This window comes from Echeneis naucrates, chromosome 7 (genome assembly GCF_900963305.1).
Source record: "Echeneis naucrates chromosome 7, fEcheNa1.1, whole genome shotgun sequence".
NCBI classification, from domain to species: domain Eukaryota; kingdom Metazoa; phylum Chordata; class Actinopteri; order Carangiformes; family Echeneidae; genus Echeneis; species Echeneis naucrates.
The window spans coordinates 24,156,620-24,184,322 of NC_042517.1; the positions used below are offsets into that span (position 1 = coordinate 24,156,620).

Sequence of the window (27,703 nt, forward strand, 5' to 3'; positions counted from 1 at the left end):
CAGTGTATATCAAAATGAATTACTTTGTTCCATTTGGTCAAAAGAAGGTAAATAAATAGATAATGGAATTATAATAATTAGAGGGAGCATACTTAAGTGCAGAAAACTAAAACAGGGTTATAAAGGGATTTCTACTCTGGGACAGTCTACATTTGTGAGCATGAACAATGTATAATAGCCATATGCATTTAACGGTAAATAAAATCCGAGAATGAGACTCATAATATAAATAAAAATAAATGCATATGAAGGGTTCTTGCCCGGACTTTTCCAGCATTCAACGAAGGAGAAAATGTAACTTTTTTGTGGAGTACATCAGTGCCCAGGGACTCATTTACAGTGTAGCATCTTTCGTTAGTGTAAGTGTATTTATTCAGCAACAGGCTTTTCAACAGCAGTCCAACTATAGCTATACCACTTTCTACTTGGTACATAATGATAATATAACTTTATATGCAAAGCACAACTTAATGGGCAATGCAGCAAATATCATGGATAAAATACAACAGTGTAATTGAGAAACAAACTGTGAAATACAAGCACAAAATATGTGAAGTCAAAATGAAAAGAAATTGTGGAACTAAAAGCAGAATGTCAACTGTGAATTTAAAACAAATATCTTTGCCAGCAATTTCTCTGAACAACTAAATAGTTTTGTCCAAAAAGAATGAAAACTCAAGGTTGTGTACAAAGTGTTCATCTGCAAGCAAAGTATCCAAACCATGAAGAAAATCACAGTTTACATAACCAACGCTAAACCTGGCAAGGTAATCAAATAGATGACAATCAGTGAATAGCCTTTGCAATAAAAAGGAATTACAAGGAATTCTATCACAAGATTTAGCAAGACTACACCAAACTATGGAAGCCACTTAATTCAACAAAATATCCAGGATGATGGGTAACAAGCATGCAAGAACTGTTTCGGGGCTCCTCGTTGGCGCTGTTACTTCCCAATGAGAAGGTCATGGGTTCTGATCCCAGGCCTGGGGCCTTTCTATATGGAGTTTGCCTGCATGCTACCATCCAAAGACATCATGTTTGGGTTAACTGCTGACTCTAAAGTGTCCGTATGTCTGAGTGTGAGTGGTTGTTGGTCTCTGTGTGTCTCTGTGTGTTGGCCCTGCGATGGACTGGTGACCTGCCCAGGGTGTACCCCGCCCCTCACCCTGTGTGAGCTGGGATTGGCTCCAGAACCCCAGGCGACCCAGAAATGGATGCGTGGTAGAAGATGAATGAATATTTCTCCACATGACCTCAACAAAGATTCCCTTTTCAATACAGATTTTTTATTTCCGCCTCCTCTATAAATTTCTGGCTCAAACAGCAACAGGCCACCACCCATAAAGCCCATAAAGAACAACTTCATTTATTTTGGACTAAAATAAGTATTTTTATAGCAACAGGGTTATGTGGTGACTGAGGAGACTGATGCATTGCAAGCAAATGTCCAGCTGACATGATGGTGTTCAGGACACTGACCAGAGTTGTTCGTGCTATCAACTCCACCTGCTTGTGAGCAACAGGAAATGAAACATTTCCTTTCAGAATAAAAGTTTAGATATCGTATCTGTAGCATTGACCTCCCAGATGTCAGGCCAAGAAATCAGTGTATCTGTACTGTAACTGAACACCTTTTATCTCTCACCAGAGCCTCACACTCCCCCTCCCTTCCCATGATATGTGCACTGCGCTGCAGCAGACATCTTTCCACCTACAAGGGGCGCCAGCAGCTGCCTCATCATCACACACAGGCACAAATACATGCACAAAAACACACACACACACCTCCTCAGTCCATCCTTCTTCTTTAGTCCACCCACCACTGCAGAGAAAGTCCTCAGTCTTCGCTTTTTCTCTCGGTCTCTCTCCCGCTCCAGAAAGATGACGACGCTGATGATGATAATGATGATGATGTCACCAGCTGAGTTTCTGCGAACCTATTCATGCAGCACCCTGGAAAGTTTGATTCACATTTTGACTGGCAAATTGTAGCCTATTTGCAGCATGTGTTGGCTGTTACTTTGTTACTTTGTTAAAGTGAAGACACACTCCCACTGTTTGCCCTGATCTGCTGCAGCTGGTTCTGTTAACAGTGCAGAGTTCAAAATATCCACCGTAATCCGGCTTCATCTTTGTAAAGGCTCACCACATGATTGAACTTTTCCAAATTTTTGTCTTTTTGTTCCTGTGATTTTATCTTGATGATATTTTGCTTTTTTAAAGTCTACCACTGGATTGTAAGTGTGCTTAAAAACAATCGGCCCATAACCACACAGTGTGCGCCTGACCTTTTACTTAGGGGTCAAAGGTTTGCGCAAGCTTCTCAGCCATCCTACTTCATTTGGATTCCCTGGATGTAGAACTGTCTGAAATGTCTTGATTTTCTATGAGTTTAATCAAAGTTGCTCTCTCTCCACTCAGATTGTCTGAGTAATCAATCCAGTTACCTGTTCCTCTGTGCTGACACAAGTGGATGCTACCACGGTGCACTCAGGCCACTCTACAGTAGTGGAAGAGCATGAATGTCCTCCAGAGTGGCAGGAGCCTGGTTTCTTGTCATCTCTTTGATGACTTGTGTCATCTTCGCTTGCTTTTCTATCTCCCATTTATTCCCCTGCTTTCTCCTTGTCCCACTCCCCACCCCAGCTGATTTTTTTTTTTAAGAATCACCTCCCCCCCCCCCTTCTTCTCTGTCCATATTGTCTGCTGAATGATAAATTTCTACCATATTCTTTCCATGAATCATTTCTACTGTGTGTGTGTGTTTGCAACACACTGTTCTGACTGCAGGAGGCGCTGGTGGTGGGATAGGCTTGTAACCATCTCTTTCTGCCCCCCCCCCCCCCCCCCCCCCCCCCCCCCCCCGCTTTTGTCACACTACCCCCCTCAGTCCCATCCCTCTGCTGAGTCTATGCCCCCCCCATCCACCCATTCACACCAGCCCTCCCATCATCACGTTCTCCATTGCCCAGCAGTGTAGAAGAGGCCTCTTGTCTCCCCATGGAGTCTGCAAGACCTTTCTTTAGCGCCCCCCCACCCTCCATGCGCACACTCGCCCACTCCCTCCATCACCTCCACTCCATCTCTGACTCTCTGTCTCTGTGCTAATGCTGTTGTCCCATTTGTGTGGCACCCCCGATCTATCTTGATGACCTCTACTGATTTGCAATTTTCAGAAGATGTGAGGAACAAGATGAAACCTTGACCTCCACACAAAGACACGAACGGACAAAAAAATGCCCACACTTGCACACACATTATTTATCTTTTGCCCCTTTGGCCCACTGGCTCCTGTTAGCCTCCTATAGAGGGCGCTACCACAGACGGTATTATTTTATAATCTGCCATCCCACCACCACATAGTACTTCTCCTTCTTTCTTCCCTGTCCTCCCTGGTCATCTCAGCTCAGGTGAGCGAAGGCTGCAGGTAAGGTGGGGGGCAAATCCTAAACTGACCTGTGTCTAGTTCCACTCATTACCTACCTGTAAAGGGGCTGTTTTGTCCCTGAAGCCTGCTGCACCTCTTTGTGTCTGGCACACACACACACACACACACACAAGCCTCTCCATCTCTCTCCTCCAGCAACAGGGGGCGCCATCTCTAAACCATCACCTCCCCTCCCCCCAAATCCTCCTCTCCCTCCTCCTTTTCTCCTCTTTGCCTCCTCCTTCTCACTACACCCCCCCCCCCATCTGCCCCAACCACTTCCTCCCCTCTTACTACCTTACCACCTTCATCTCCTCCACCTTCCTCTCCCTCCGCTTTACTTCTCCTCCTTCGTGCTCCCTTTCCTCTGCAACTCCTTTTCCTCTCCTCCCCTCCCCCCAGTGCCTCTCCCCAGCCCTTCCCTTTGCCTCCCTCTCTCCCCCTTCTCTCCCCTCCCCTTCCCCCCTTTGAACGGGCTGTTAAGCGCTCCTTCTGCACACAGCACTGCAGATGAGGCCTCCGCCTCCCCCACAGTCTGCCAGGCCTCTCTTTCTCACTCTCCCTCAGCCTCCCCCACCACTCCTTCCCTCCCTCCCTCCATCCTTTCCTTCCTCCCTCTCCCTTGCTCCTTTCAACAGCATAGCAACACTGACTAGCCAGCCAAGGAGCGTATTGCCTCTCTCTTTCTCTCTCTCTCTCTCTCCCTATTGCACTGGGGTAATTTCCCTCCATTTTAGATTTCTCATCCCTGGGCGGCGAAAGATGGGATTTTGATAAAATACTTGGAGATAAAAATATACATAGTGAATGTTCATATCAACCTCACTCAGTTTACTTGGGCTGATAGAACAGGGTGATTCACTGGGTGTAACTCAGTCAGAACTGACTGATTCCTGGTCTGGGAGAGTCACCTTACATCCAGTGGTGCACCTCAGCAAAGGGTTAATAATGTATCGTTCAGCTAACATGCAGACGGTCTATTTGGCATCAGGGTTAAACACCAGAACACAAAGGGACCGAATGCAGCTTTTGGACAAAACATACCATACATTCTTTTTCATGCTTCCTTACAACATCTGGAAACAAAGACATGTAAACAAAGCTCCATCGCTGTCTCTGTCTATATGTATATATGGACAGGGAAACAGGTACTGTATTTCGAGGATAGACACTCAAAGTCACATTTCATTCAAACCCATCTACCATCATAACAATGACATCATGATCTCCCTGATCTGTAGGTTTTACTGTTTATAACACACTGATGAAGCTTCACCTGCCAGTGAAGGCTGAGTCTTCGCAGGATTACCCAGGAGACATCATACCACTTTTATTTTTTTGGGCAATTTAATGTTGGTTACCAAGCAATGCTGGTTATTCCTGCAACTATTTTTGGCGACTTGGAGAAACAACTGCTGTGTGACAAAGATTAACTTCACATCTGAAGAATAAAGGTCTATGTCTGTTATGAAAAATATGGGAAGATATACACTCACCGGCCACTTTATTAGGTACATCTTGCTAGTAAAAGGTTGGACCCACTTCTGCCTTCAGAATTGCCTTAATTCTTTGTGGCATACTTTCAACAAGGTGTTGGAAACATTCCTCAGAGATTTTGGTCCATATTGACATGATAGCATTATACAGTTGCTGCAGATTTGTCCACTGCACATTTATGATGCAAGTCTCCCATTCCACCACATCCCAAAGGTCCTCTATTGGACTGAGATCTGGTGACTGTGGAGGCCATCGGAGTACATGGTGCATTATCCTGCTGGAAGTATCCATCAGAATATGGGCACACTGTGGTCATAAAGGGATGGACATGGTCAGCTACAACACTCAGGTAGGCTGCGGTGTTTAAACAATTCTCAGTTGGTACTAAGGTGCCCAAAGTGTGCCAAGAAAAGATCCCCCACACCATTACACCACCACCACCACCAGCCTGAACCGTTGATATTCACGTTGTTTCTGCCAAATTCTGACCCTGCCATCTGAATGTTGCAGCCGAAATCGAGACTCGTCAGAACAGGCAATATTTTTTTCAATCTTCTACTGTCCAATTTTGGTGAGTTGTGTGAACTGTAGCCTCACCCTCACCCTAGCCTAACCCTAGCCCTGTTCTTATCTGACAGGAGTGGCACCCGGTGTGGTCTTCTGCTGCTGTAGCCGAATCTCCTTCAAGGTTCGACGCGTTGTGCGTTTCAGAGATGTATGTATCCTGCATTCTTTGGTTTCAACAAGTAGTTATTTGAGTTACTGTTGCCTTTCAATCATCTCGAACCTCTCACAATAACAAGGCATTTTTGTCCACACAACTGCTGCTCACTGGATATTGTCTCTTTTTCAGACCATTCTGTGTAAACCCAAGATATGGTTATGGGGGAAAATCTCTGTAGATCAGCAGTTTCTGAAATACTCAGACCATCCCGTCTGGCACCACCAACCATGCCACGTTCAAAGTCACTTAAATCCCCTTTCTTCCAAATTCTGACGCCCGGTTTGAACTTCAGCAAATTGTCTTGACCATGTCTACGTGCCTAAATGCATTGATTTGTGGCCATGTGATTGGCTGATGAGCTATTTGTGTTAACAAGCAAATAAACAGGTGTACCTAATAAAGTGGTCGGTGAGTGTGTGTCTGTGTTTCTATATATTAAAGCAAGTTTTGACCAGCACATTTAAGACTTCAACCCATGTTAAAGATCTTGGTCTTAAATGATGAGGATGTTAGTTTCAGAGGCCTAAAGTTACAACTTTATCTGTGTTTTGACATCTCAAAAACACAACTCCTGTCAGAGACCTGATGTCTAAGAAAGACTTACAAAGAAAAATATTTATGGCTTCTTCCGGCGTAGACTGCTGCAACTGTTTTCACAGGTCAACCAAACCATTGTAGCTGCATAAACCAATATGCAGCTACAGCTGATTCAGATGCTGCTGCTGTGGTTCTCAACAAAACACAGACAAGCACATCAGTCAGGTCAGGTTACCTGTTAGCATGCCTGCTGTTTCAGTTACTTTCGCTAAGAAACTGATTACATGATCACAATAGGCCACAGAAATGCGTCCTGATGATTTACTCTCCTGTCACATGCAACTAATTTAGAATTTTACACAACTGTAGAAATAACTCCATCCTGTGAAGTCTTGTGGCATCAGGACACTTCCGACATAAGTGCTCATTGGGGGTGGGGGACACTTTGATGTCAAAACAGCACCACTAACCACCAAATGCAACTTTTTGGCTTTGCACACAGCCATGTAGGCTCCCTGTCCCCCTGGCTGCAGCCAGCTAACAGAATCAAACAGAGCTCAGTCTGGAGGTGCTGAGCTAGTTTTCTGATTGAGCAACATGTGTCAGCTGTGAGGAACATTTTGCAATAGAGGGTGGTGGGGAGGGGGGTGAGCTCCACTGCACCACAGTATTTAACTATGGCAAGCACTTTGCACCATCAACCAGAAGACTGCTAACCTGAACTGAAAAACATGTTGCAGCATTCACAAACAGGTTTAAGGACAAATAGATTTTCAAACTTCTAAATATATCAACCACTGTGTGTTGCACAGCAACAAGGTTCTGCATTTGAACCCTTGGGTGTTTATGTTGAATGGTGTGACCCTGTACAGACAAGTCTTATAATGACTGGATGGGTTATCCAGAACCAACTTCTGTTGCACAATCCCGACCCCCCCGACCAACCAAAAAAAAGAAAAGAAATAAGAAAAGACAAAACACATGGTCATTAATTGTGAGAAGCACAATTACAGCACTTTATTGTTCATAAATGCTTAAGTGAAAAATGAAAACTGAAAAACAAGTACACACAATTCAAAAAACACATACTAAAGACAACTGTCCGAAATAAAATAAAATAAAATAAAATAATGCTTTCTCTTACGGTGGTTACAGTCCAGTTTTGTGGGGAAAATAACCATAAAGTTAAAACTGAAAATAGAAAGTAGAGTTTAGACTAATGAGCACAAGGCTGGAAGTAGATGATATTCTCACAATAGTGGGAAAAAAAAAAAAAAAAAATCAAAATAAAATAATAAAATCAAATCAAAGAAAAAACAAATCAATTCAGTTCTTTCATATATATATAGATATATATATGTATATAGATATATTATTTTGCAAAAAAAGAAAGAAAATGAGCAGATCTGTTAAAAATAAATTTAAACATACAAGAAAAATACCAGCCACCAGAGCAACACCTATCGTTAAGCATATCAATATAGAACATATGAGGCTACCTTACACACAGGTAATAGCAAATATTTAATGGTACATGTACGGTAACATCTGTCCAAACATGTCTAAAAGACTGTACAAATTTACACTACCTATGTCGGTATAACTACATGAAAAACAATGGATTATCTGGTCGGCCTGAAAGCTTTACCTCACAACTCAATGTTTTCAGCCACACTAACAAGTTCAGTGGCTAACTCAATGTTAATAAATCCTCCATTTAATAAAGAATATAGAAGGCAGAAAACTTTCTACTTGTTTGGTGTAACTTCACTTGTCTTTGTGCCTCCCCCTCTCGCACTCAGAGGGGGTGGGGTGGGGGAGGAAACATTAAAACTTTGTTCACAAATCTTGAAATCAGTCCTAGCTGTGCATCGACTCCTGCCTTTTAATGTCTTTGAATGGCTTGTTTTAGTTTTCACTCACAGAGACCTCACCTGCTTCCCTCCCTCCTAGATGCCCAATGTAACACGGCAGTGTCCTTCAATTTTTGCGAGGCAGATTTGTTGGCGAGGATCAAACCTAAAGTGTCTCTGACAGAGGACTGGTTCTGATTCCTGCAGTCAGACCTGCTGTTTGCCCAGCTGGGCCCCATCTCTCCGGCTTCTTGCCGATGATGGTACAAACTTGGGGATAATGATAGGCAGAGTGTCTCTCCCCTTAGCAGTCTGTCTCTCTGAGCCTTCTGTGGGTCTGAAGCCGTTCTCCACGTGTGCCCCTTCATATTCCTCCTCCTCCTCCTCCTCATCATCGTCGTCGTCATCATCGTCGTCGTCCTCATCGTCATCGTCGTCGTCCTCCGACAAGTCATCCAGATCTGAAACAATCTTGGACTCTGTCCCCTGCTCCATTTTCTCCTTAGCTCCAATAAGCTGTTTGTTACCATGGCGATGTACTTCTCCCTCTAGTTCCTTATTATCTTTGTGCTGCTCTTCCTCATCACTATCAGAGTCAATGGCAATGGGCTCATAGAGCTCTAGAGGCATTTTCTGTGCTAAGGTGCAGTTGATTGTCTTGGTTTGGTCTATGCTGGCATTATTGGGTCTGAGGGCGGAAAGTGTTGCTTTAGACTCTTCAGCGGTCCCTACTGGTCTTCCCTTAGCTGGTGGGGCCCCACCACCATTAGCAGCTACAAGCTCTTGGTGTCTCTGTAGGGCTTGCTCTGACACTCCCTTACGCTTCCTGGACGTCCGCCTCTTGCAGGGTCGGCCCTCATAGTTGCCATCCTGGGAAAATGCCAGCTCATGACTCACTTTGCTGAGCTCGTGCATACTGAACCCAAGAAGCACACTTGCATTTTGGGTTTCACATTCTTGTACACATTTTCTGCGTCTGTTGACAAAGTGGTTGGAGATGTCTGACTTCCACAGCCACAAACTGGCTGCCAGCTTCTCCACCTCACGCTGTGTGGGGTATGGTGCTTTGTTGAAATACTGTGTTAGAAATGCCTTCCTGGACTCATAAGACTCATTTTCATGTCCTTTTGGGTCTAGAGCCAGAACAACAAGTTCATCAGGATCTTCAACAAATGTAGACGGACCGTTGCTATCTCGTGGATGAGCCCTTTCCCCAGGTGGGCCAGGTCTCCTTCGTTTTGGTGCACTAGTGTCTGAACTATCAAAGCTGGCTCGTTTGAGGGTGCTGCTCTGGGTCAGACTGACCCGAGAGGAATGAGCCACCCGGCTGTCCTGTCCGTTCTGGGATTTCCCTATCCCTCGACAGTGCACTAAGTGTAAAGTGATGGTGGAGGCAGTCATGTTACTAGTATAAACCCCCAAGCAGTGGATGCATTTGTACGTCAGTTTCTTTTCTACAGGATGGACAGTCTGAATCACCTGGTGCCTCTCTCGCAGGTGATGAGCCAGTGAGTCTGATATCGGACCCTTAAGAATAGAGAAGCACAGAGGACATAGTGTCTTGCCCACATCCCTCTTATAGGGCACAGATGCTTGTGGGGCACTCTTGGTCGGTGCACTGTCAGCAGCCACTGATGGCGTTTTGGGTGGGTGCTGAGGCATTAACCTCTTGCTGGATATTAGGGAGGCAGACAACGCTGATGACACAGAGGTGTTGTTGTTTTGAGCATGAAATGCCACCGATTCCTCTGGGGCGTCTCTCATGTTGTATGTTGTGACGATCAACTGAACATTCTTGGGATTGCCCTGCTGCAGAGTGAGGTCAAATGTCAAGGGGGAGTCTGTGCGTGGGCCTACACTCTCATCTGGGTGTGACAGCCGCATGTGGGCCACCATCTTCTCAACATCATTAAAGGTTGCACGGCAGTGTGGGCAAGACAGGCCGTGGATCAACATGTGGTTCAGCAGTGTGTCACTGGGGAGATAGCGGTTACAGTAGAGACACTTGCTGGTGAAGTTGTGGATTTTCATGATATAGTTGGCAACAGCAGGCACCTTCTCCGCCTTGTGCTCTTTCTCGAAATGAGAACTGTACACATTTTCTGGGAAGAGTTCATTGCAAATGGTGCAGATTTTCCATTTCTGGGTGTAGGACGTGCCAAGGACCGAGGAACCACCCTTCTTGGCCGTGACAGATGCTACAGTTGTAGCTGCTGCCTGAACACGTGAGCCCAGAGGGTTGGATTTGAGCGAGGAAGAGGCATTGACCATAACTGGACTTCGCAGGCTGCCACCAGAAATAAGCTGCTTCGCTGCATGTGACTGCTGGGGCACCGACACCTGGGCGTTCCCAGGTAAAGTAACCCTGACTTGCTGGCCGCCAACAGAGAAGGATTGGGAGACCCCAGTTTTTAATCCTATCGCATCATGTTTCATCCCAGATAGAAGACTGTGAGAGTTGAAGCCTGTCTTTGATGAAATCAGTACCCGACCCGCATGCTGTGAGCCAGGAGATCTGGTAGTGGCCATGACGGCACCTTTAGGGCCCATCCCAATGATGGTCTTGTCTCCTTGGGATTTAGGGGGGATCATGACAATTGGTTTGGGACGGGGGACTATCACACTGGTGTGCCCAATCATAGCGGTGACCTGGTAGCCGATCCTCTCGTGATCCTCGATGACATGTTGAACTAGTGCCTCATAGGTCCTTGGAACAAACAGACACTTCTTGCAATGAATTTGGTTGCTGTTCACACTGTTTGCACTGTGGCTCTCTGTATTCCCTGTGCCGCCATTCTGAGTGTGAGTCTTCTCTCCCGGTTTCACGATGTAGGGCTGGGCAACTTGCTGGAAGTGTTCCCGGTAGATGTGCTTTCGCACTACATTGTATAAAGGGTCCCTATAGGTGCACTTCTTGCAGTAGTAGACAGCTTGCTCCATGCTGTCCCCCGCCCTCTTCAGAACCCCATCCTTCATCATGAGCCCACCAGCCCCTGCCACAAGTCCGCTGGGACCCTGTCGCACAGTGTTGTTGGGCATGTGGAAAAGTTTGATGTGTGTTTCCAGAGTCTTTTTGTTGCCATTGTAAGTGCAGTAGGGGCAGTTGAGCAGAATGTTGTTCTCAAAGTCCTCACTGTGGACGTTGCGAAAGTGGCTCTTATATGCAGAGAAGTACTTGGACGAAAAGAGGCAGCCAGAGCAGCAGAAAGGCTTTGATCTGTAGTCCTGGAGACAAAGGGGTGGGGAAAAAATAAGATTTTAAACAAATGTATTTAATCTCATGTTCTTTTTCTTGGTGCAGTTAGAACAAATAATTAAAAACAGCAGCTTCAAAGAACCAGGATATTTTTGTGTGCGCTACACACCTGTACTTTTGTATGCGAGGGTTCCCACATGCACACATCTTCCCAGGTAGTGTGCTTGATGTATACCTCAGGAGGAGTAAAGTCTTTATAGTCCTAAATGACAAGGAGATGAAAATTAATACTTGACGATGAAACAAATGCACAATCCATCTGTTTATTTACATTCACCAAGCAGTGACTGATGGCCTTTACACTCATAATTTATGTTCACTTGTTTCATTCCTGCTCAGTGCGAGGCTCTTCAGTGTGTTGTCATTTACAGCAGAGGTTCCCTTCTCTACTTTTTGTTCCACTGCGTGGAACTGCCTGGTTTATACTTCAGTGCAGAACCTACGCTGCAGCCCACACAAGTGGCCTACGTTGATGTGGGCATTTATACTTGTACACTGGTGCGTCCATGTCGCTCTACAGTAACTAGCCAAATCACTAGTTGGCTGCGGGTCCCAACTGTGTGTGTGCTTCACACAGAGTAGCACAGGGATGCTAAGTGGATCATGCGGGAGTTGGAATTGGACAAATGTTGAAGATTGCTACAATCACCTTAATTGCAGCAACGTGGGAATATGGCAAACTTTGGAGGAAAGGGTGAGTCCATCTATTGGCCTGACTGAGACAAAAGGATGGTAAGTTTTCTGAACTTAACTTGCAACTGACAAACCAAACATGTTACCAAGGAGACCAGATAAAGTTGTTATAGTCAACCTTGCAGCAATATGTACTCATGTTTCTGGGGAATTGCATGTCAGGCCATGGGACATATACACAGCTACACCGAATAAACTGGGCCACGTCAACACACAAATCAAAACCAGGATTTAGCCCCAACCACATGTGGACCAAGACTGATTAACCACTAATTATATTTAGAGTAGAGCTGCAGCTATTGATTATTTGGGTAACTGATTAATATATCTGTTTTCTTCTTGAATAGTACCAACCCCCCAACAAAAAAAAAAAAAAAAAAGTAAAAATACGAAAAAGACATGTCTGAATATGACAAACAACTTGTCCTTTATTCCAAAACCAACCGAAACAACCACAAAAAGTATAAATGTAAAACGAAATATAATAAATATCTATATAGAAATAACAGTGTAAAAGTATACATAAAAATATCTATATAGGAGTAATGCAGACTGGGTTTTTTTCCCCTGTAAATGCTGCATCATTGAAGTTGTGCTGTCCGAGCTCTGCAACAACAGTTGATGCACTGTACTTTCCCCCCCCATTTTAAAGTGTTCCCACACTTTAGACATTTTCTGCCTTTTTGTTGTCTCTTCTCAACTTCACTCCATGTTGTTTGTGATGATCCTAGCATCATGTGCATCACAATAAGTGTCCGTGTGAAACATAACAGCAGAACCAGCAGTGAAAGTTAGGAAACAAAACAAAAAAATAAAATTGAATAATATATTGGATCGATTGGAGATGAGTAATCGATTAAAGTTTTATAAATCCATGTAAAACCAAAAGATGGACAGATGTCAAACCTTGACATCTGAAAATTAGACCAAAATATCAGCAGTTTTTAAATGCATGCAATCGGACAATAGCTGTGAGGATGCTAAAAGCTAACACTATAGCTCAGAGCACCAGCAGCCTCTCATCTATTAAGTGAGACATAACAGAATGAGGACATGGTGTCAATGATGATGAGCATATAATGTTTTGCATTGAAATTCCAACTCATAGATTCTTATCATGCATTATCTACATTGATGAAGCAGCAACTGGCACCCCACTGTTAACGCTCATTTCCTGCAGCGAACCAAACAGAAAAACTGCCTGAACTCATAAGCGGAACTCATCATTAAAGCCATACATATCGCTAGTATTTACAGTGGTGCTGCATAGACCCCCAGAAGAACCATCCTGAAACTTCAAAGAAAGATTAAAATGAAGCTGGGAACATTCTTGAAGATGGTCAAAGAAATTCAGGCATAGATTTATCCAAAAGGTGCAGGAGAGTGTGTTGTCATTGTAAAAATACCACAGTGTGGGCAGACCCACCTCTAGGTGATCTCTACAAAACTCCAAGCCGATGTCTCCCAGAACCTTCTTGACATTTTTCCTTGCTTTCCGCAAACTGCCAAGGTTATTGACAGGGAGCTGGAACATTCTGCCCACCTGGACAGAAAAGACACACAAAGCACTGATCAACACTTGTAGGTGAGATTAGGATGGGAACCTGAGAGCTGAACCCCGGGTCATAGAATGTAGAGTTCTTTGAGAAAGACAGTAGAAAAGCTCAAAGAATTGCAATTACTTTGCAGCAAAAGCAGGAGCCTGGTGCAAGTTTGCCGGATCACCCTGCATTGTTTTGCCCAACGTCGCTCCCTCCCCACTGTGTTGACAGGAGAATCACAACATTTCACAATGATCACAGTATCCCAGCAGACCACGACAGTGTGGAGGTCAGCAGAATTATATATCATTTGCACCTTTCCTTCTGTGACATTTTAAAAGTTTTCTGTTAGCAAACCCTTGATCCAGAGTTTAAGCAAGCAAACTTATCGCCATCAAGAAAACTCTTGCTACAAAGTCACAAGACAATGCCCCGTTTACACGATAACTACCTCAATTTTTGTTAACAAATTTTTCTAAGCAGCTAATGACTTAATGATCACGTTTCACTTTCACCACGTAAAGCTGTCTTTTTAAACTAGACAGACCAATTTGGGCCAATACAAAAACAGTCAAACCCCGACTGTGACCCTGAGCCATTTATTCATTATGTGCGATTTTCAATATCAATTATTTTATTATTAGTCCCCTTTAACCAGAGGAAGTAAGACCCATTTAATTCACTGTCTGCAGCTAAACATGTCTATTCAAATCAGAATTAGATGTAGAAGGAGGGGGTCAAAGGTCAGTAATGCATTATGACACCGAGTAAGCTCAATTACAACAGGCAACACTGACCCAGACAGTTCCTGTGAATAGCTCAGCTTATTTACCTTCTAGAAATCAAAAACAGAAGAGGGGGGGCCGGGGGGCTGCATTTGTCTCTCTGTTTGCTTGTTTCAACTGTTGGTCTAGTAATGGGCCCAGAGGACCAAAGTCAACCCTCCTGTCTGTCCCACTGTCAACCATGCTGTCTGTCTTGTACTGGGAAACCTACCCTGGCTGCCTGCCCCTTGTCTCACTTCCCCTCCATCACATTCTCCACCCATTACTTCTAGATGGCGCTACAGAGGAGTTCTATTATGTAAGCTTCCCTATGCTCTGCCTGCCCCCTTTTCTCCCTGCCTCGCAATACCATCACAGAATGGCGCCTCCTATTGAGTCAGCAGCAGCCTCTACAATATGTCTGCAGTGGAGGGGGAGGGGAAGGGAGGGGAGAGGAGGGGAGGATGGGAGGGACAGAACAAGCGGGAGTGAGACAGAGAGAGAGAGAGCATGAAGAGGGGAAGAGTGTGAGGGGGGAGTGTGAGGGGGGAGGGGGGGGGCAGGGGGGTCTGGAGAAGGAAGAGAGAGCTCAGAGGAAAGGAAGAGAAAGAAAAAGAGAGAGAGGAAGGGGAGGGGGAGCAATGAGCAAGCGAGGGTAGAAGGAGTGCTAGGGGAGAGATGAGAGGAAAGGAGAGAGGACAGTGTGAGCGACGGAAGTGGAGGGGGGGGGCAGGGAGGTCGGACAGACAGGCTCAGGGGAGGGTGGGTGGGTGGGTGAGTGAGTGAGTGAGTGAGGGAGGGAGGAAAGGAGGGGAAGAGGCTGGGGGGAGAAAATGGAAGAAGGGTGAGAGAAGGAGGGGGCGATGGCTGTGGACGCAGGGGAGGGGGGTTTGGAGGAAGAAAAAGAGACAGAAATAAGCCAAGGAGAGGCAGAGCAGGAGGAAAGGGAGGGAGAGAAGGAGGAGAGGGAGTAGAGGCGATAGTCGGCTGCTCTGCTCTGCTGAGGGCTGCTGGCAGAAAACAGGTTTCCCCATTCGACTGTGGAGTGAAGAAGAAAAAACAAGAGGCCTACAAACCTTCAACTGCTGATTTCCTTGTGCTCCCCCAGTCCTCCGCTGGGACGTGGTAACCTGTGCTCTGGCAGCCGTTTACACGCCTCCTTTAAGATGCAGATGTTTACCAAGGGAAGAAGCTTCTAGTGACGTCTACATTCACAAAGACACCAGAAAAGTTTCGGCTGTTCAAAATGCACTGTGGTTAGTTGTGTCAATGGGCTGAACACCTGTACCGGGGGGGGTGGTGGTAGGTAACCGATGGTAGAAGATGGTTCATCCATTCATCTGACATTTGCACTGACCTAGTGACAACCACCCCCGCCCCCTCCCCTCCACCTGCTTAAACACGAGGTATGAGTGCATCACAGCACCGGTGTCACCTGGCTGGATCCTAGTCATATCGGGATCGTCTGGGAAAAAAGCTTTAATTTTTATTTTTACTCAAAGGTAAACTTATAATATGACACTACACGCCGACTGTGGTTGTCAATACGGATCGTGCCCCTTAAGAGGAAACTCTGTGTACAGTGATGAAGCTGTACTTTCAATACTGGTATTGAAAAACATTAACTCTCCAGATGTGTCGCGACATCGTCAGTGTCAGCCAGTCTGGTCTCTGATCAACATCTGGCTGGATTCAGGTCGGCAGCTTTGGCAGGGATCTGCTGCCGCTGACAAAGAATGGAGACACAGCGCGCTAAGTTAGCATGCTAAGCTAGCAACTCGCACCAACAACATGGATTATTCACAAACTAATGTTACCGTTCCCCCCCTTAATTCCACAAAGAGCACATTTGTCTGCGTTTTTCAACTGAACAAACCCACTGGAGAAGTTATTCAACTTGAAGTCACGTCCACCCCTCACATCAGGACTTCCAAACATAACATTAGCTTTATCCACAGCCAAGTTACCTCGGCTGTAGTTCACCGCCACCCATCGCATCACCGCAGGTAGCTAACAGATTACTCTCCCCTGTGAGGAACACGACCGGCTATGGCAGACAAGTTTACCTGCTTTCACATCCAGCGCACCAGTCCAAGTGAAAGGTGTCTGCTAAGGTGGACTGAGACGATGGCCAGACTATTTCACTGTATCCCCCGATATCCGGTTTATGTCCTTTCAGGTGACAGCTAGCCTGGCGGGGGAGCCCAGCCGTTGGTGCACCCTCCGAAACCGACTGTCCCTCGCCGACGGGGGCTGTCCTCTTCCCTCTGGTCGGCAAACAGGAATTGGGATCCTCCGAACCTCATTAGACAATTAAAACCTCCATTACCCGGAGCGGAGGAAGCGGATACATGTCCCGGTGTTGGGACAAGCAAGTGGCCGAGCCTCTCTTTCAAATAGGTTGCCCAAAGTCTGCCTAGGATTGCCTTGCAGCCGACAACGTTAGGACCATTCTCCTCTGACAGACAATACACATCCAGCCTAGAAACTGCCCTATCCAAAATGGCGCAAATAAAAGGGGCGGAAGTGACATCTACTTGATTAGCATAAATAATCTCATTGTGAGATCCTCGCGAGCCCGCCTCATTAAAACTCTTGATTGGTTCGCCAATCAATTTGGCCAATTAAGAAAATGTGTGGTAAACAGTACCTGTCTCGTCCTTCAGAGGCTGAGGCCAGCCTTTGGCTTTTCTGTCCAGGGCTTTGGGGTAAACAACCCGGCGTAGTGATGGCGGGATCCGGCCGACAGCGGGCGTCCTCCTGGAGTGGGTCTCTCCACCTCATGCGCATGCGCAGTCTGACTACATCTGGTGCCCCCCCCCTCCCACTGACTGGAGGGTCAGATGTACAAAGTGCTACAGAACCCAGCTGAGGGAGAGATAACCCCAAGGCCAACAGTAGGCGGCACTGCTATTTATTATACTATATATTATCATTAACCAGACACAAAAACCTCGAGGGGGGGTTATAAATGGGTAAAGTGATGCTAGCTTCTTATTGTCATGTCAGAATAAGAACTCTCTTTGAGTCGTGTCTTTGTGATGAAGAAATGTTGATGCTTTCAGGTGCATTTTCTCTAGTTAGCTTGATAAACAAATGCCTGGAGTGTTCAGGGACCTTCTGGGCTACTGCAAGTCACACGGGGCATTTGCGCTGGGATGTTGACTTTCTTTACCCTGACTTCTATTATTCCCAAGGTCAGGAATGAAGTTGAATATATATATATATATATATATATATATATATATATATATATATATTCTGCGCTGGATGAGCCTATAATGAGCTGGGACTTCAGTGACATAAGTGATCAAGTATTCAGAATTCTGGCACATCGTTGCAGGTTAAAAAAAAAAAAAAAAAAAAAAAAAAAGTTACTGTCCTTTGGTCTGTGTTATCTGACCTGCCTGTGTTTAGCAGATCAGCAACCCCTCATATTTGCTTCAGATTTTACTAGTCTATAAACATGGACCTGGAGTCTGGGTCTGAGAACTTAGTCAGTGCTTAAGAGCCTTCAATCTTTAATTTCATCTAATGTGATGTATGTGAGAGTGTGATGCCATTGGTTGTAAAAAGAAGTTATACTGTATTGAAGTGTAGGGGAAAATGTCCATAATTCTCACTTGATTTATTAGCTCAGTAAATGTTTTCTTAATGAGTTTATGGTCTTAGTCCCTAGATTACAGCTTCTTCAATACAACGTGATGTTAATATTTTAAAATGATGGCCCATTTTGGGGAACATAGAGGGTTTGCATCAGAGGGTGTGACTACTGTGTGATTGACAGATTGTACAATCACAATCAGATCCAACCATTAGTCCTCCTCAGCTCCACTTTCTCTTCTCCTCTTTGTGGTTTCAAAATACAATACATACAATAAAGCAGGAGCTTGTAATGTAACAAATGAGTAATGTCCCAGAGGATGCAACTGTGTAAAAAAAAGAAAAAAAGACAACGATAGAAAAAGTTTAATTTTGTACAATGATACACTATCTGGTTTGTTTAAAATTCATTAAAGAGGATGGTGGGAATGCGATACACTACATTTCTTCAGTATCCTGACAGTAACGGTGGAGAGAGATGTCATTGTCATTTGGTGTCGTTGCGCTGCCTGACAGGCCAAATGGAGTAATTTTTTCCCTTTCTCATTATAATCCTTATTGAACTACAGTAAAGTATGTAAGACAACAAGACAAAAACTACACAACTGTGGGAGGTCCACAGTAAATACACCACCGATCATGTCGTGGCAAAGAGAGTGAGCAGTCCTTTCACAAACGACACAATTTCATTTCCTCCCAGTTTGGACTCTCCGTAAACTCGATCCACAAAGGAGATGGGCACCTGTTGTTTGGAAGAAGAGGACAGTGTTGGTTTTGAGGGCACATCTATCATGGCCTAACTGCAGGTTCACAATGCTGATAATTTGCAGAGACATCCGTGAAATTACTTCTGTGAATACAGCTTTCAAACAGTTTTTCAAGTGTAATTTTTAATCTAGTCCACTCTAAAGGGTCAAAGTAAGCTAGACCTAGAATAGCTCTTTAATAAACTGCATGAAGTCGAATGTGGTTTGGACCATAGAGGGCCTGTAAACCTGGACTGAACTGTGGGGCTGAAAAGTGAAGCCAATGCTGAAGAGTTTTAAGCCTGCATCTTATCTGATGAGCATCTGGGAGCAATGAGTGTAAAGAGAAGTCAGAGGGAAAATGCCCTACTTCTTATTTGATTTAGTAGTTCAGTAAATGTTTTCCTAATAAATTTATGACCATATAGTATACGGGATGATGCATATGAAGTGAAGTGGTTCACACACATGCTACATTATTGCTGTGTGCTGTGGTGTGTTTGATTCTGACCACCTCTCTCGTTCTCCCTACTTCCTGTTGGTGTCCCTGCCACTTAATTTTGATGGAATAAAGAGAAAAGTCCCAAAAGTGATTTAAAACACAATGATCTGCCAGACAATCAGATACAAAGCACATAAGTGCAGATCCGCCCGTCACTCCTCTTTAGCTCCATCTTCTCCTCCAAATATGGTTTCTTTTGGTTCAAAATAATTCCAGACTGGCAAAATCAAACTAGTGGCTTTATATAAAATAAATATATAAAATATAAAATTGAATTTCACCAAAACAATAGGTGACGTCACAGTGGGTTGACACTTGGTTGGGATACAGTAAAAGTCATAAAGAGGCTCTCTTGTTTTTGCAGTCTCAAGTTGTACTTAATAAATCTAAGTAAATTGGTCTTGAAGTGTGAATCAGTGTAATGTATTGGATGAAATGAAAAAGCGTACTTCTATTCAAAACCATGGGGAGTTGAATTGAGAGGAACTGGACTTTGTTGCACATACATGTAGATGCTAGCTCTTTTCCAGGACCCTTCTTGAGCTCTGTTATTCAACTCCTATTTAATAACCACCTCCTGGGTTATTCTCACAGGCAATGTCCCGTATTTCTTTTACATCGCAGAAAATGGGTTTAAATGTTGAAAGTATTTGCTGTAATTTTTCACTTTAGCAATACAGAAATACATGAATGAGTTGACGGGATGAGGACTTTACCTCCCCAACTGTGTAGTTGAGCTGTCTGGCACGGACAATCATCTCCATCTGAAAGACATATCCTTTGGACACGCAGTGCTCAACCAGACTCTCCAACACTTTCTTCTTGTACAGCCTGACACAACAGACACAGAGAAGCAAACATATGAGCAAACACAGCTCTATGCATGTACAACTCAACAGTCTGTGCTTATTTTTTATTTTACAGCACTTGCGCCACTTGCCTGAAGCTGCCTGTTAGGTCTGTGGCTCCAGGTCTCAGCAACACTTGAGTCAAATAGTTTGCTCCCCGACTATTAACAAAAGATGAGGATGGGAAAAAAGATGAGGATTCAGTCTTGGCCTTTTGTGATCAGTCTCAGTACAAGATGAACTAAATTCTGCAAGTTGTTGCTGACTTGCAGTCACCTAATGAGTTTTCTGCGCAAATCCCAGCCGTACACGCCTCCATTGCCTCGGTATCGAGTACCAGACACCAGGTCGTAGTTAGCCTCCTTCTGCTTTCTGGCACACAAAACAAAATAGTCTTTTAATGGGTGCACACAGTTTCATTTTCTATGAAATGAAAAATATAATGAATATAATGAAAAACAATAAAATCACAAGATACATAATGAAAACACTTACGCAATGAATTCTGGGATAAATTTGGGCTGGAGAAAAATTTGCAGAGATTAAAAGGAATTAAATATCACTTACTGAATAATGAAAAACAGAAATAATGTAAACACAACTCAGAGCCAAACACTACCTCTGAAGCAGCGGTCCCCAACCTTTTTTGCACCAGGGTTGGTTTAATGTCAGACAATATTTTCATGGACCAGCCTTTAAGGTGTATACAACAAAATAAAATGATCACCCTAACCCTAACCAGCATAAAAATGGTGGCCTTTTCTAAATATAACACAAAGTGTGAATCCACTGTGCACTCATAGGCAACTTTATTAGCAGCGTTCCCTTAACATCGTGCCAACAACATAACATTAGCAACAGCCTCTCTGCCCCTCTCTGGTTGCTATGGTAATGTTTAAACATGCCTTCAAAATAAGATACACCACACAAACAAATATTAAGTGTTAAGTGTTATTAAGTGTACTTATTCTTTCAGTGTTGTCCGGTACCAAGTGACCCGTGGACCAGTACCGGTCCGCGGCCCGGGGTTGGGGACCGCTGCTCTAATGCATTTCAGTTACAGAATGAGCTGAGATGATCAAATAATTAGTCAGAAGCCACCCAAAATAAAATACATCAACAGCTATTTTAATAAAGGAGCTTTTCTTTACATTGTAACAAAACAAGACATTTTAAGACATAATTGATGATTGTACACTGTACAAACCAAAAGATTAATAACTTAATAGGAAAAGTAACTATCAGACTATTATAAATAAATAAATAAAGCTTCAGCTTCATTTTCTGAAATGTGGCCATCTGTTTATATCATGCACAAAGACGAAGCAAAGACACCTAATGGGGGTAAACATGCTGTGCACACACAACAAAATAAACTACACTCACATGATGGGAAAGATCTGCATCCATTATGATGATGAAGTTCCCTGTTGCATGCCTCATGCCGTGGATGTAGGCAGTGCCTTTCAAAGAGAGAGGGAATTCATCAATAGCTGTCAAAGGTTATTTTAATGAATACATACATTTTGACAGACTTGAAACTCACCAAGGCCTAACTTTTTAGCTCTGGGCCGTAGAAGCTGAAACAAAGAATAGAGAGATTTAGAGTGAGCATAAAGATTTTGAGATCACAGCAGTTATCAACATTTAACAAAACCATCATCTGTATCTATAATTAACGCTGATACACAGTTAATAGCAGAATGAGCAGTTACCCTTCACTTACTATCTTGTCCTCTCCATAAATTTTTTGCAACTGCTCTGCCACCTCCAGGGTCCCATCAGGGCTTCCGTCGTCAATGACTATTACCTCGTAGTTATAGCCACTGTAAGTACAGCAAAGTAAACTTCAGGTAACCCCCCCACACACAGATCTAACTTCCACTACACGGTCAGCCGTGCAGGTCTTGGTCCACAGACAGCCCAGGTGAGTGACAGCTCATCACTACCACAGTGATGTTAGCTAACCATAGCACTAGCCGAGCAGCTCCGCGAGCTTTCCGGAACTCACCTTTCCCCGAAATATTTAACCAGAAGCCAAACTATCAGCGGCAGGTTCTCTCTCTCGTTGTAGGTCGGCAATAAAACGGAATATTTGTCCACCCGATCCCGGTTTGGGTGAGAAGACTTTCGGCTTGCCATCGCGACGTCAATCTCCTTAAACCCACAGGTCCTAATTTTCAGACGCCTCATAGCATCCGCTTTAGGATTTTCACAATAAAATTTTGCTATGACTCATGCGACACGAACGCTCGATTAGCATGGTCAGATATTCTGCTTAACCAAACCGTACAATGCCACATGTTCACAGGTCAACGACATGTACGCGCTGGACTTTATAGATTGTAATTAAATTAAAATTCATTTCACTAATCCTGCATATGTACAAATTGCACCCAATTCCAGCTGTTGTGAATTCTACTCTGTAGCCCAATAAGAAGGAATCAGTTAAACTCTTGAATTTTGTGTTAAATTTCAGGAAGTCATCGAAACGTTAAACATGCAAACATCTAAAACGTGACAAAACTAATACCTCACTGTACTAGCAAAGAAAAAAAAAAACATAGAGTTATTCCACTAAAGGTTTGGGCTGCCCTGGCCGTGAGCGGTATCCTTCACTTTATTTTGAAAAATAAAGCACAATTGTTAATAAAACCAGAAATGGAGGGCGTCACAAAACTAACGTCACAGAACGTTTGCCTACAGACTGGAACCTCCGGGGTGCTCTTCAAAATAGATGCCAGTGGAAACACTTTCCTCAACATGGTTCCGGCAACTTACCATTATCAATAATTATCCCAAATGTTTTATGGATAGTTTTCCTCAAAAATAAAAGTATTAAGACCTATACTGTCCCTGAATTCAGGACAGTCATTTTTTTATGGAATAAAATCTCTACTTTATGAGACACATACTAATGGAACTTTATTAACAAATCAAATTCCTAATTTCTGATACTGCTTCTTTTAATTCTTGTCAAACACACACATACACACACACACACACTCCTTGTCAAACACACACACGCAAATCACCCAAACCCAACAATTTCATCATAAAATGTAAACTTAATTTTCCAATATGAATACATACAGGATAAAATATAACAGGAATAATGGTAAATATAATAAACCATATACAAACTACATATCATACATATGACAACAGACATTCTCACAGTATCATTTCTACCATGGAACAAAAAAAGCTTTTACACCATGGATTATGTGTTTTCATTATCACTGAGGCAGTTAAGGTTACAATGGCAGATGAAATAGGTAGAATATAACACAGTTGGCTAAACTACATTGGCATTGATACAGTGCATGAATACATAAACAAAGTAAAAGGGGGTTCAGTGCGAATAATGGCATATAAGACGGAACTTTCTTGATCCCAGTGGGAGAATTTGTTTCTATATTAGAGAGCCTCCTCCTTATCCTTTATTTCTTTCTAAGCTGTTTTGTTGAAGTCAAAGAATACAAGATCCTTCCTGTATCATTTCCTCTTTCTTACATATGATCAAGCTTCTGCATCAGTCAGTTGAAAGTTCAACATTCTGAACTTCCTCAGCAGTGCTATGTTCAGCTTCATGTCCTGTGTGGTGCTCAGCTCAAAGGAACCACAGTCATTTCATACAGCTCTTAGGCACTCCACCATCACCGCCTACTTCTTCATATCCATTCAGGGCTGGTAGCCATAATAAGGGTCTTCTAGATGAGGAAAGCACACACACAAAAACATAATAAAATTGCTGAACTCAGTTTCATTAGGAAGACACAAAGACAGGTCCAATGAATGTAAATGTAGCTGTGTCTGCTGGATTTGTAACGATAAAAGTTTTTCTTAGACAGTAAAATATCCATTATACAGTGTTGTATTTTTCAGCCTATTGGTCTACCCAAACATACCCGAAATTATTAGCTGACTGTCTGTGAGGTAAAGAAAACACTTTAGTTTGTGAGCAGTTGTTTTGAAGCCTCCACTTTGTGAGTGAAACCATAAAAACCCATATTTGGAGGAGCTCTGCTCTGCACTGTGTCCTGATTGGGTGGTACAGTCTGTTGATCACACAGTAGCCTTTCACCAAATCAATCCCATTTTTTGGTCTTTGTTTCTCTAAAATGGACCGTCATTTCAAATAGGAACTGAACTAAATCAACTGTAATCTGCTTTTATAGAAACTTTACATAACTTCTGAAATTTTATAAAAATATAATCCTTTTACAAAGAACAAACTTTTTCTTGCTACTGCGGAAGACTTCAGGAAATACTTCACTAATCTTGAACTCTGCCATATGTTTTAGTCCATGTTGTTTAATATTCCTCAACTTCCATGCTAATTTTACCAGCAACCAACCTGTTTGCTGGGGAACTCTCTGGCAGCCTCCACTGTTGTCACAGACACCTGGGGGTCCAATCTCCCCTGGCTGTCCAGGAGGTCCAAGGATCCCTGGGGGTCCTGGTTTTCCATCATCACCTCTGGAACCTGAGACCCCCAGCTTGGACTCACCTGGAGGACCTACAGATTGACAACACACGAGCATCAGAGGCAAACATCAGTGCAGAGCTGTTTCCTGAAAGGTTAATAGATTATGTCAGTTCAGACATTATTAGTAGTACTTTTCACTTCCAAGTGTCCACACTTTTAGAGCCTCAGTAAACTGTAACACTCCAGCACTGATATGAAATTATTCATGTATGAGGAGGTACCTGCAAATCCTTTTACCCCTGTGGGGCCCTGGATGTTGTTCCCTGCCTCTCCCTTCTGCCCTGGCAGTCCTCTCTGTCCTGCAGACAAGGACGACAATGATCAGAAAAGTGAAAAGCACATATTATTATAACAATAAGTAGCATAATGATCATTTATGTACATGGACTCTTACCCTGCTCTCCTGGATATCCAGGTCTGCCAGGCCTCCCCCTTGGGCCAGTATTACCCACATTACCCCTTGCACCTGGTGGGCCCTTGGGTCCTGGTATACCAGGTTCCCCAGGGGGCCCCACTGGCTCCTCAATAGGAACCGGCTTGCGATTGATCTCATTTATGAACATGTCGAGCTTCAATACCTCCTCTGGAAAAACAAGTTAAGGTTTTTGAACCAGGAGTTTGATATAAACTTCACACAAAAAAGTAAGGACATTTATGTTTGCTAGATTATTTCTTTGTTGTAACAGTGCTTCTTGGCAATAAATCTTATACTGTTGAAAAACCTGTTTATTTCCCTTTTAAATGGTGCCACATTTGAAAGGAACCTGCATTTGTGGGATGAGCAGCAGAGCTTAGTGTGTGGGTTGTGACCATAAGAAATTTGTTCTCTGCCAGTGCCCATCTGCTTATTCTGCTGTTGCTGTTGACTTTTGTTTTGACCTTCTGGTACCCCCAGGTGCTGCCAATCAGGTGCCAATCACCTGTGAGCATGGGACCTGCTGCAGTGGTTAGTAGGTGTCGAAGAGTCTGCATGCCACGTTTGACTGATCTGCATAGGGCCCCTGCTATAGGCCAACTTCAAGCAAAACCAAGCCTCAACATTACTTGGAGTGAGCCCTACTAGCACCTCCACAGTGAAGGCCCAGTTCCATATAACGAGGGATGTCCCTCACCTTGTCAGCACTTAGGCACCGTAGGCTGTTTGGCACATTTTTCACAACTCGCATACTCATCTCTGCTGCTCATCCCACAAATGCATGTACAAATGTGGCTCAATTTAAAAGGGAAAACAGGCTTTGCAACAATATAATATTTATTGCCAAGAAACATTGGTACAGCAAAACACAAATTTCCTTACTTTTTGTGTTAAGTTTATATATATTTATATATATATATATATCCAGGGACCATGTATGTCGTGGTGCTCCGTGTTACTTACTGTGCACCAGGTGTTCACAGGCTTGTGTAACCAGTTGGTAGATCACGGCCATAGACTGAGGTTCACCCTGTAAAACATGAGCAGATTCACCAGCTGTGGCTCCAGTTACAATCATTGTCTGATGATCTCTGTGCTTTTATAAAATTATCATCCACCTTCTCGCCTCGTTCCCCTTTGCTACCTGGCAGACCCTGTGAAGTGAGAGACACATGAGCCCATTTATAAATCATCACATGAGGAGACAGCTGATGCCGCCGTGTGTCCCGTTGGTCGTACCGTGGGCCCTACAGGTCCCGATGGGCCCCTTTCCCCTATTGGCCCTGGGTGTCCTGGCATTCCTTGGAACCCCTGTACAACAAACACACAGATGGATGGGTGTAACAGGAGAGGACAGGGAGTCAGGCCGACAGTGAGACCGGTATAAGTGAAATCTGCATCCTCTCATTTTGGTTTCATCTCCAGAATATCTCACTGCATCCCATTGTTTGACCTACAGTGCTGGTCAGTACCACTAAAATGTCTATCTGATAGAACTGTATTCGGTTTTAGAAACCAAAAAGTCAGAGTCAAATTATTATATCCAGACTTTGTGTGTGTTTAAGACTTTAAAGACAGAAGGTACAACTTTTGTAAACTTCAACGAAAACAGCTCACACAAGATTTTGTATGGAAGTGCCTAATAAAATTTTTCATCACCCAAAACAAATAGGCCAACTAATGCACAAATTTCTGAACAAAGATGCACAAAACATCCAGAGCAGGGTTCACTCTGGACTGATCATCCATTATATGTATGATGATTTTTACATAGAGCTGTCTCCTCCCAAACACTGTTAAATAGAGCTATAATCCTTCACAATGAACACATTATGTCAACACATAAGGCCACAATATGACAATATACGACTTTCAGTTATTATGTCAGAAATAGATTAGTTGCACATCAGTTAAATACAGTTTAAAGGCATTGTGAAAAAAACTAGTTACACATTTTTAAACAGTAGCAGTAGTTATTGACATGAAGTGTTTCCTTTTCTGTGCCAATAAAAGAACTTGATCTACATCTGACTCATAAAAAACTGTCAGCATAGAAAAATCATTCTTGACCTGATGGTGGTGCCAGAGGAGAACTTGTCAACCGGATCGACATTGAACAATCAGGCCAAGATGGTTGTAAAGGTGAAGCTTAATCTTACCCTGGGTCCATTGATGCCAGGTGCTCCAATGCTGCCCTCGAGCCCTCTGATGCCCTGAAGACACATGACAAGAAGAGAACAGATGAAGAGCTTCTGGCATTTACTGTTCTATATTGCCTGGGGTCAAATAGAACATCTCACCTGGGGCCCTGGGGGGCCCTCTTCCCCTTTAGGACCAGGAAGTCCTGATAAACCCTGCAGGATAAGACAAAGGCATTGGCTAATAAGCAACATCAGAGGGAGGAAGTGTGTTTTTGGTACTAAATGTGAAATTTTGCGACACACCTGGAGTCCAGGTCTCCCAGGGTCCCCTTTTTCACCCCTAGCACCTGGAGGACCCTGGCAGGAACATATGAAAAGTTATAGCAGAGCAGCCCAATGTGAACTACGGTTACTAATACTGTTTGAAGGTAGGCATTTCAGAAAACAAGTTCCCCACCACTTTGCCCTGGACCGTTATGCCTCTGGGCCCGGCACTACCCAAGAGTCCGAGGCGTCCCTCAAATCCAGGTTTGCCTGGGGGACCCACCTCCCCCTGAAATAAAACGTAAACTAAATTGAATATATACGTTTTGGCTGTAAATAATTCTGAAATAAATTAGTAATGTCCAAATGCTGAAGCATGTAAAATCAAAAACATCTG

The 27,703-nt window shown here is 43.7% G+C and overlaps 3 protein-coding genes across 4 annotated transcripts in view; all 3 read right to left on the reverse strand.

Annotated features, from left to right (window-relative positions):
• Positions 1–7,186: 7,186 nt before the first annotated feature.
• On the reverse strand, positions 7,187–16,782 carry adnpb (activity-dependent neuroprotector homeobox b). 2 transcript variants are annotated; one of them, XM_029507289.1, is made up of 5 exons: positions 16,362–16,782; positions 15,372–15,500; positions 13,417–13,533; positions 11,407–11,499; positions 7,187–11,266 (listed from the first exon to the last, which is right to left on the reverse strand). In XM_029507289.1, the coding sequence occupies exons 3-5, from the start codon at positions 13,522–13,524 to the stop codon at positions 8,249–8,251; spliced, it is 3,219 nt and encodes a 1,072-aa protein (XP_029363149.1). In that variant the 5' UTR covers positions 13,525–13,533; positions 15,372–15,500; positions 16,362–16,782; the 3' UTR covers positions 7,187–8,248. The 2 variants fall into 2 exon arrangements, with proteins under 2 accessions (XP_029363149.1, XP_029363150.1); XM_029507290.1 differs by having other exon boundaries at positions 15,372–16,021.
• A 1,473-nt stretch (positions 16,783–18,255) lies between these two features.
• On the reverse strand, positions 18,256–22,177 carry dpm1 (dolichyl-phosphate mannosyltransferase subunit 1, catalytic). Its single transcript, XM_029506682.1, has 9 exons — positions 22,006–22,177; positions 21,721–21,820; positions 21,541–21,574; positions 21,381–21,457; positions 20,490–20,515; positions 20,271–20,366; positions 20,087–20,155; positions 19,863–19,977; positions 18,256–18,640 (listed from the first exon to the last, which is right to left on the reverse strand). Exons 1-9 carry the CDS (start codon positions 22,134–22,136, stop codon positions 18,536–18,538), a joined length of 753 nt encoding a protein of 250 aa, XP_029362542.1. The 5' UTR covers positions 22,137–22,177; the 3' UTR covers positions 18,256–18,535.
• Positions 22,178–22,901: 724 nt separating this feature from the next.
• Positions 22,902–27,703, reverse strand: part of LOC115046754 (collagen alpha-1(XX) chain) — a 36,917-nt gene continuing 32,115 nt past the window's right edge. Inside the window, exons 32-42 of the mRNA XM_029507335.1 lie at positions 27,500–27,595; positions 27,346–27,399; positions 27,202–27,255; positions 27,061–27,114; positions 26,141–26,212; positions 26,020–26,055; positions 25,865–25,931; positions 24,881–25,069; positions 24,708–24,785; positions 24,355–24,516; positions 22,902–23,707 (exon numbers count right to left, since the gene is read on the reverse strand). Of these exons, the coding sequence (XP_029363195.1) occupies positions 23,679–23,707; positions 24,355–24,516; positions 24,708–24,785; positions 24,881–25,069; positions 25,865–25,931; positions 26,020–26,055; positions 26,141–26,212; positions 27,061–27,114; positions 27,202–27,255; positions 27,346–27,399; positions 27,500–27,595 (891 nt within the window). The 3' untranslated portion in view covers positions 22,902–23,678. The remainder of the gene's footprint in view (positions 23,708–24,354; positions 24,517–24,707; positions 24,786–24,880; positions 25,070–25,864; positions 25,932–26,019; positions 26,056–26,140; positions 26,213–27,060; positions 27,115–27,201; positions 27,256–27,345; positions 27,400–27,499; positions 27,596–27,703) is intronic.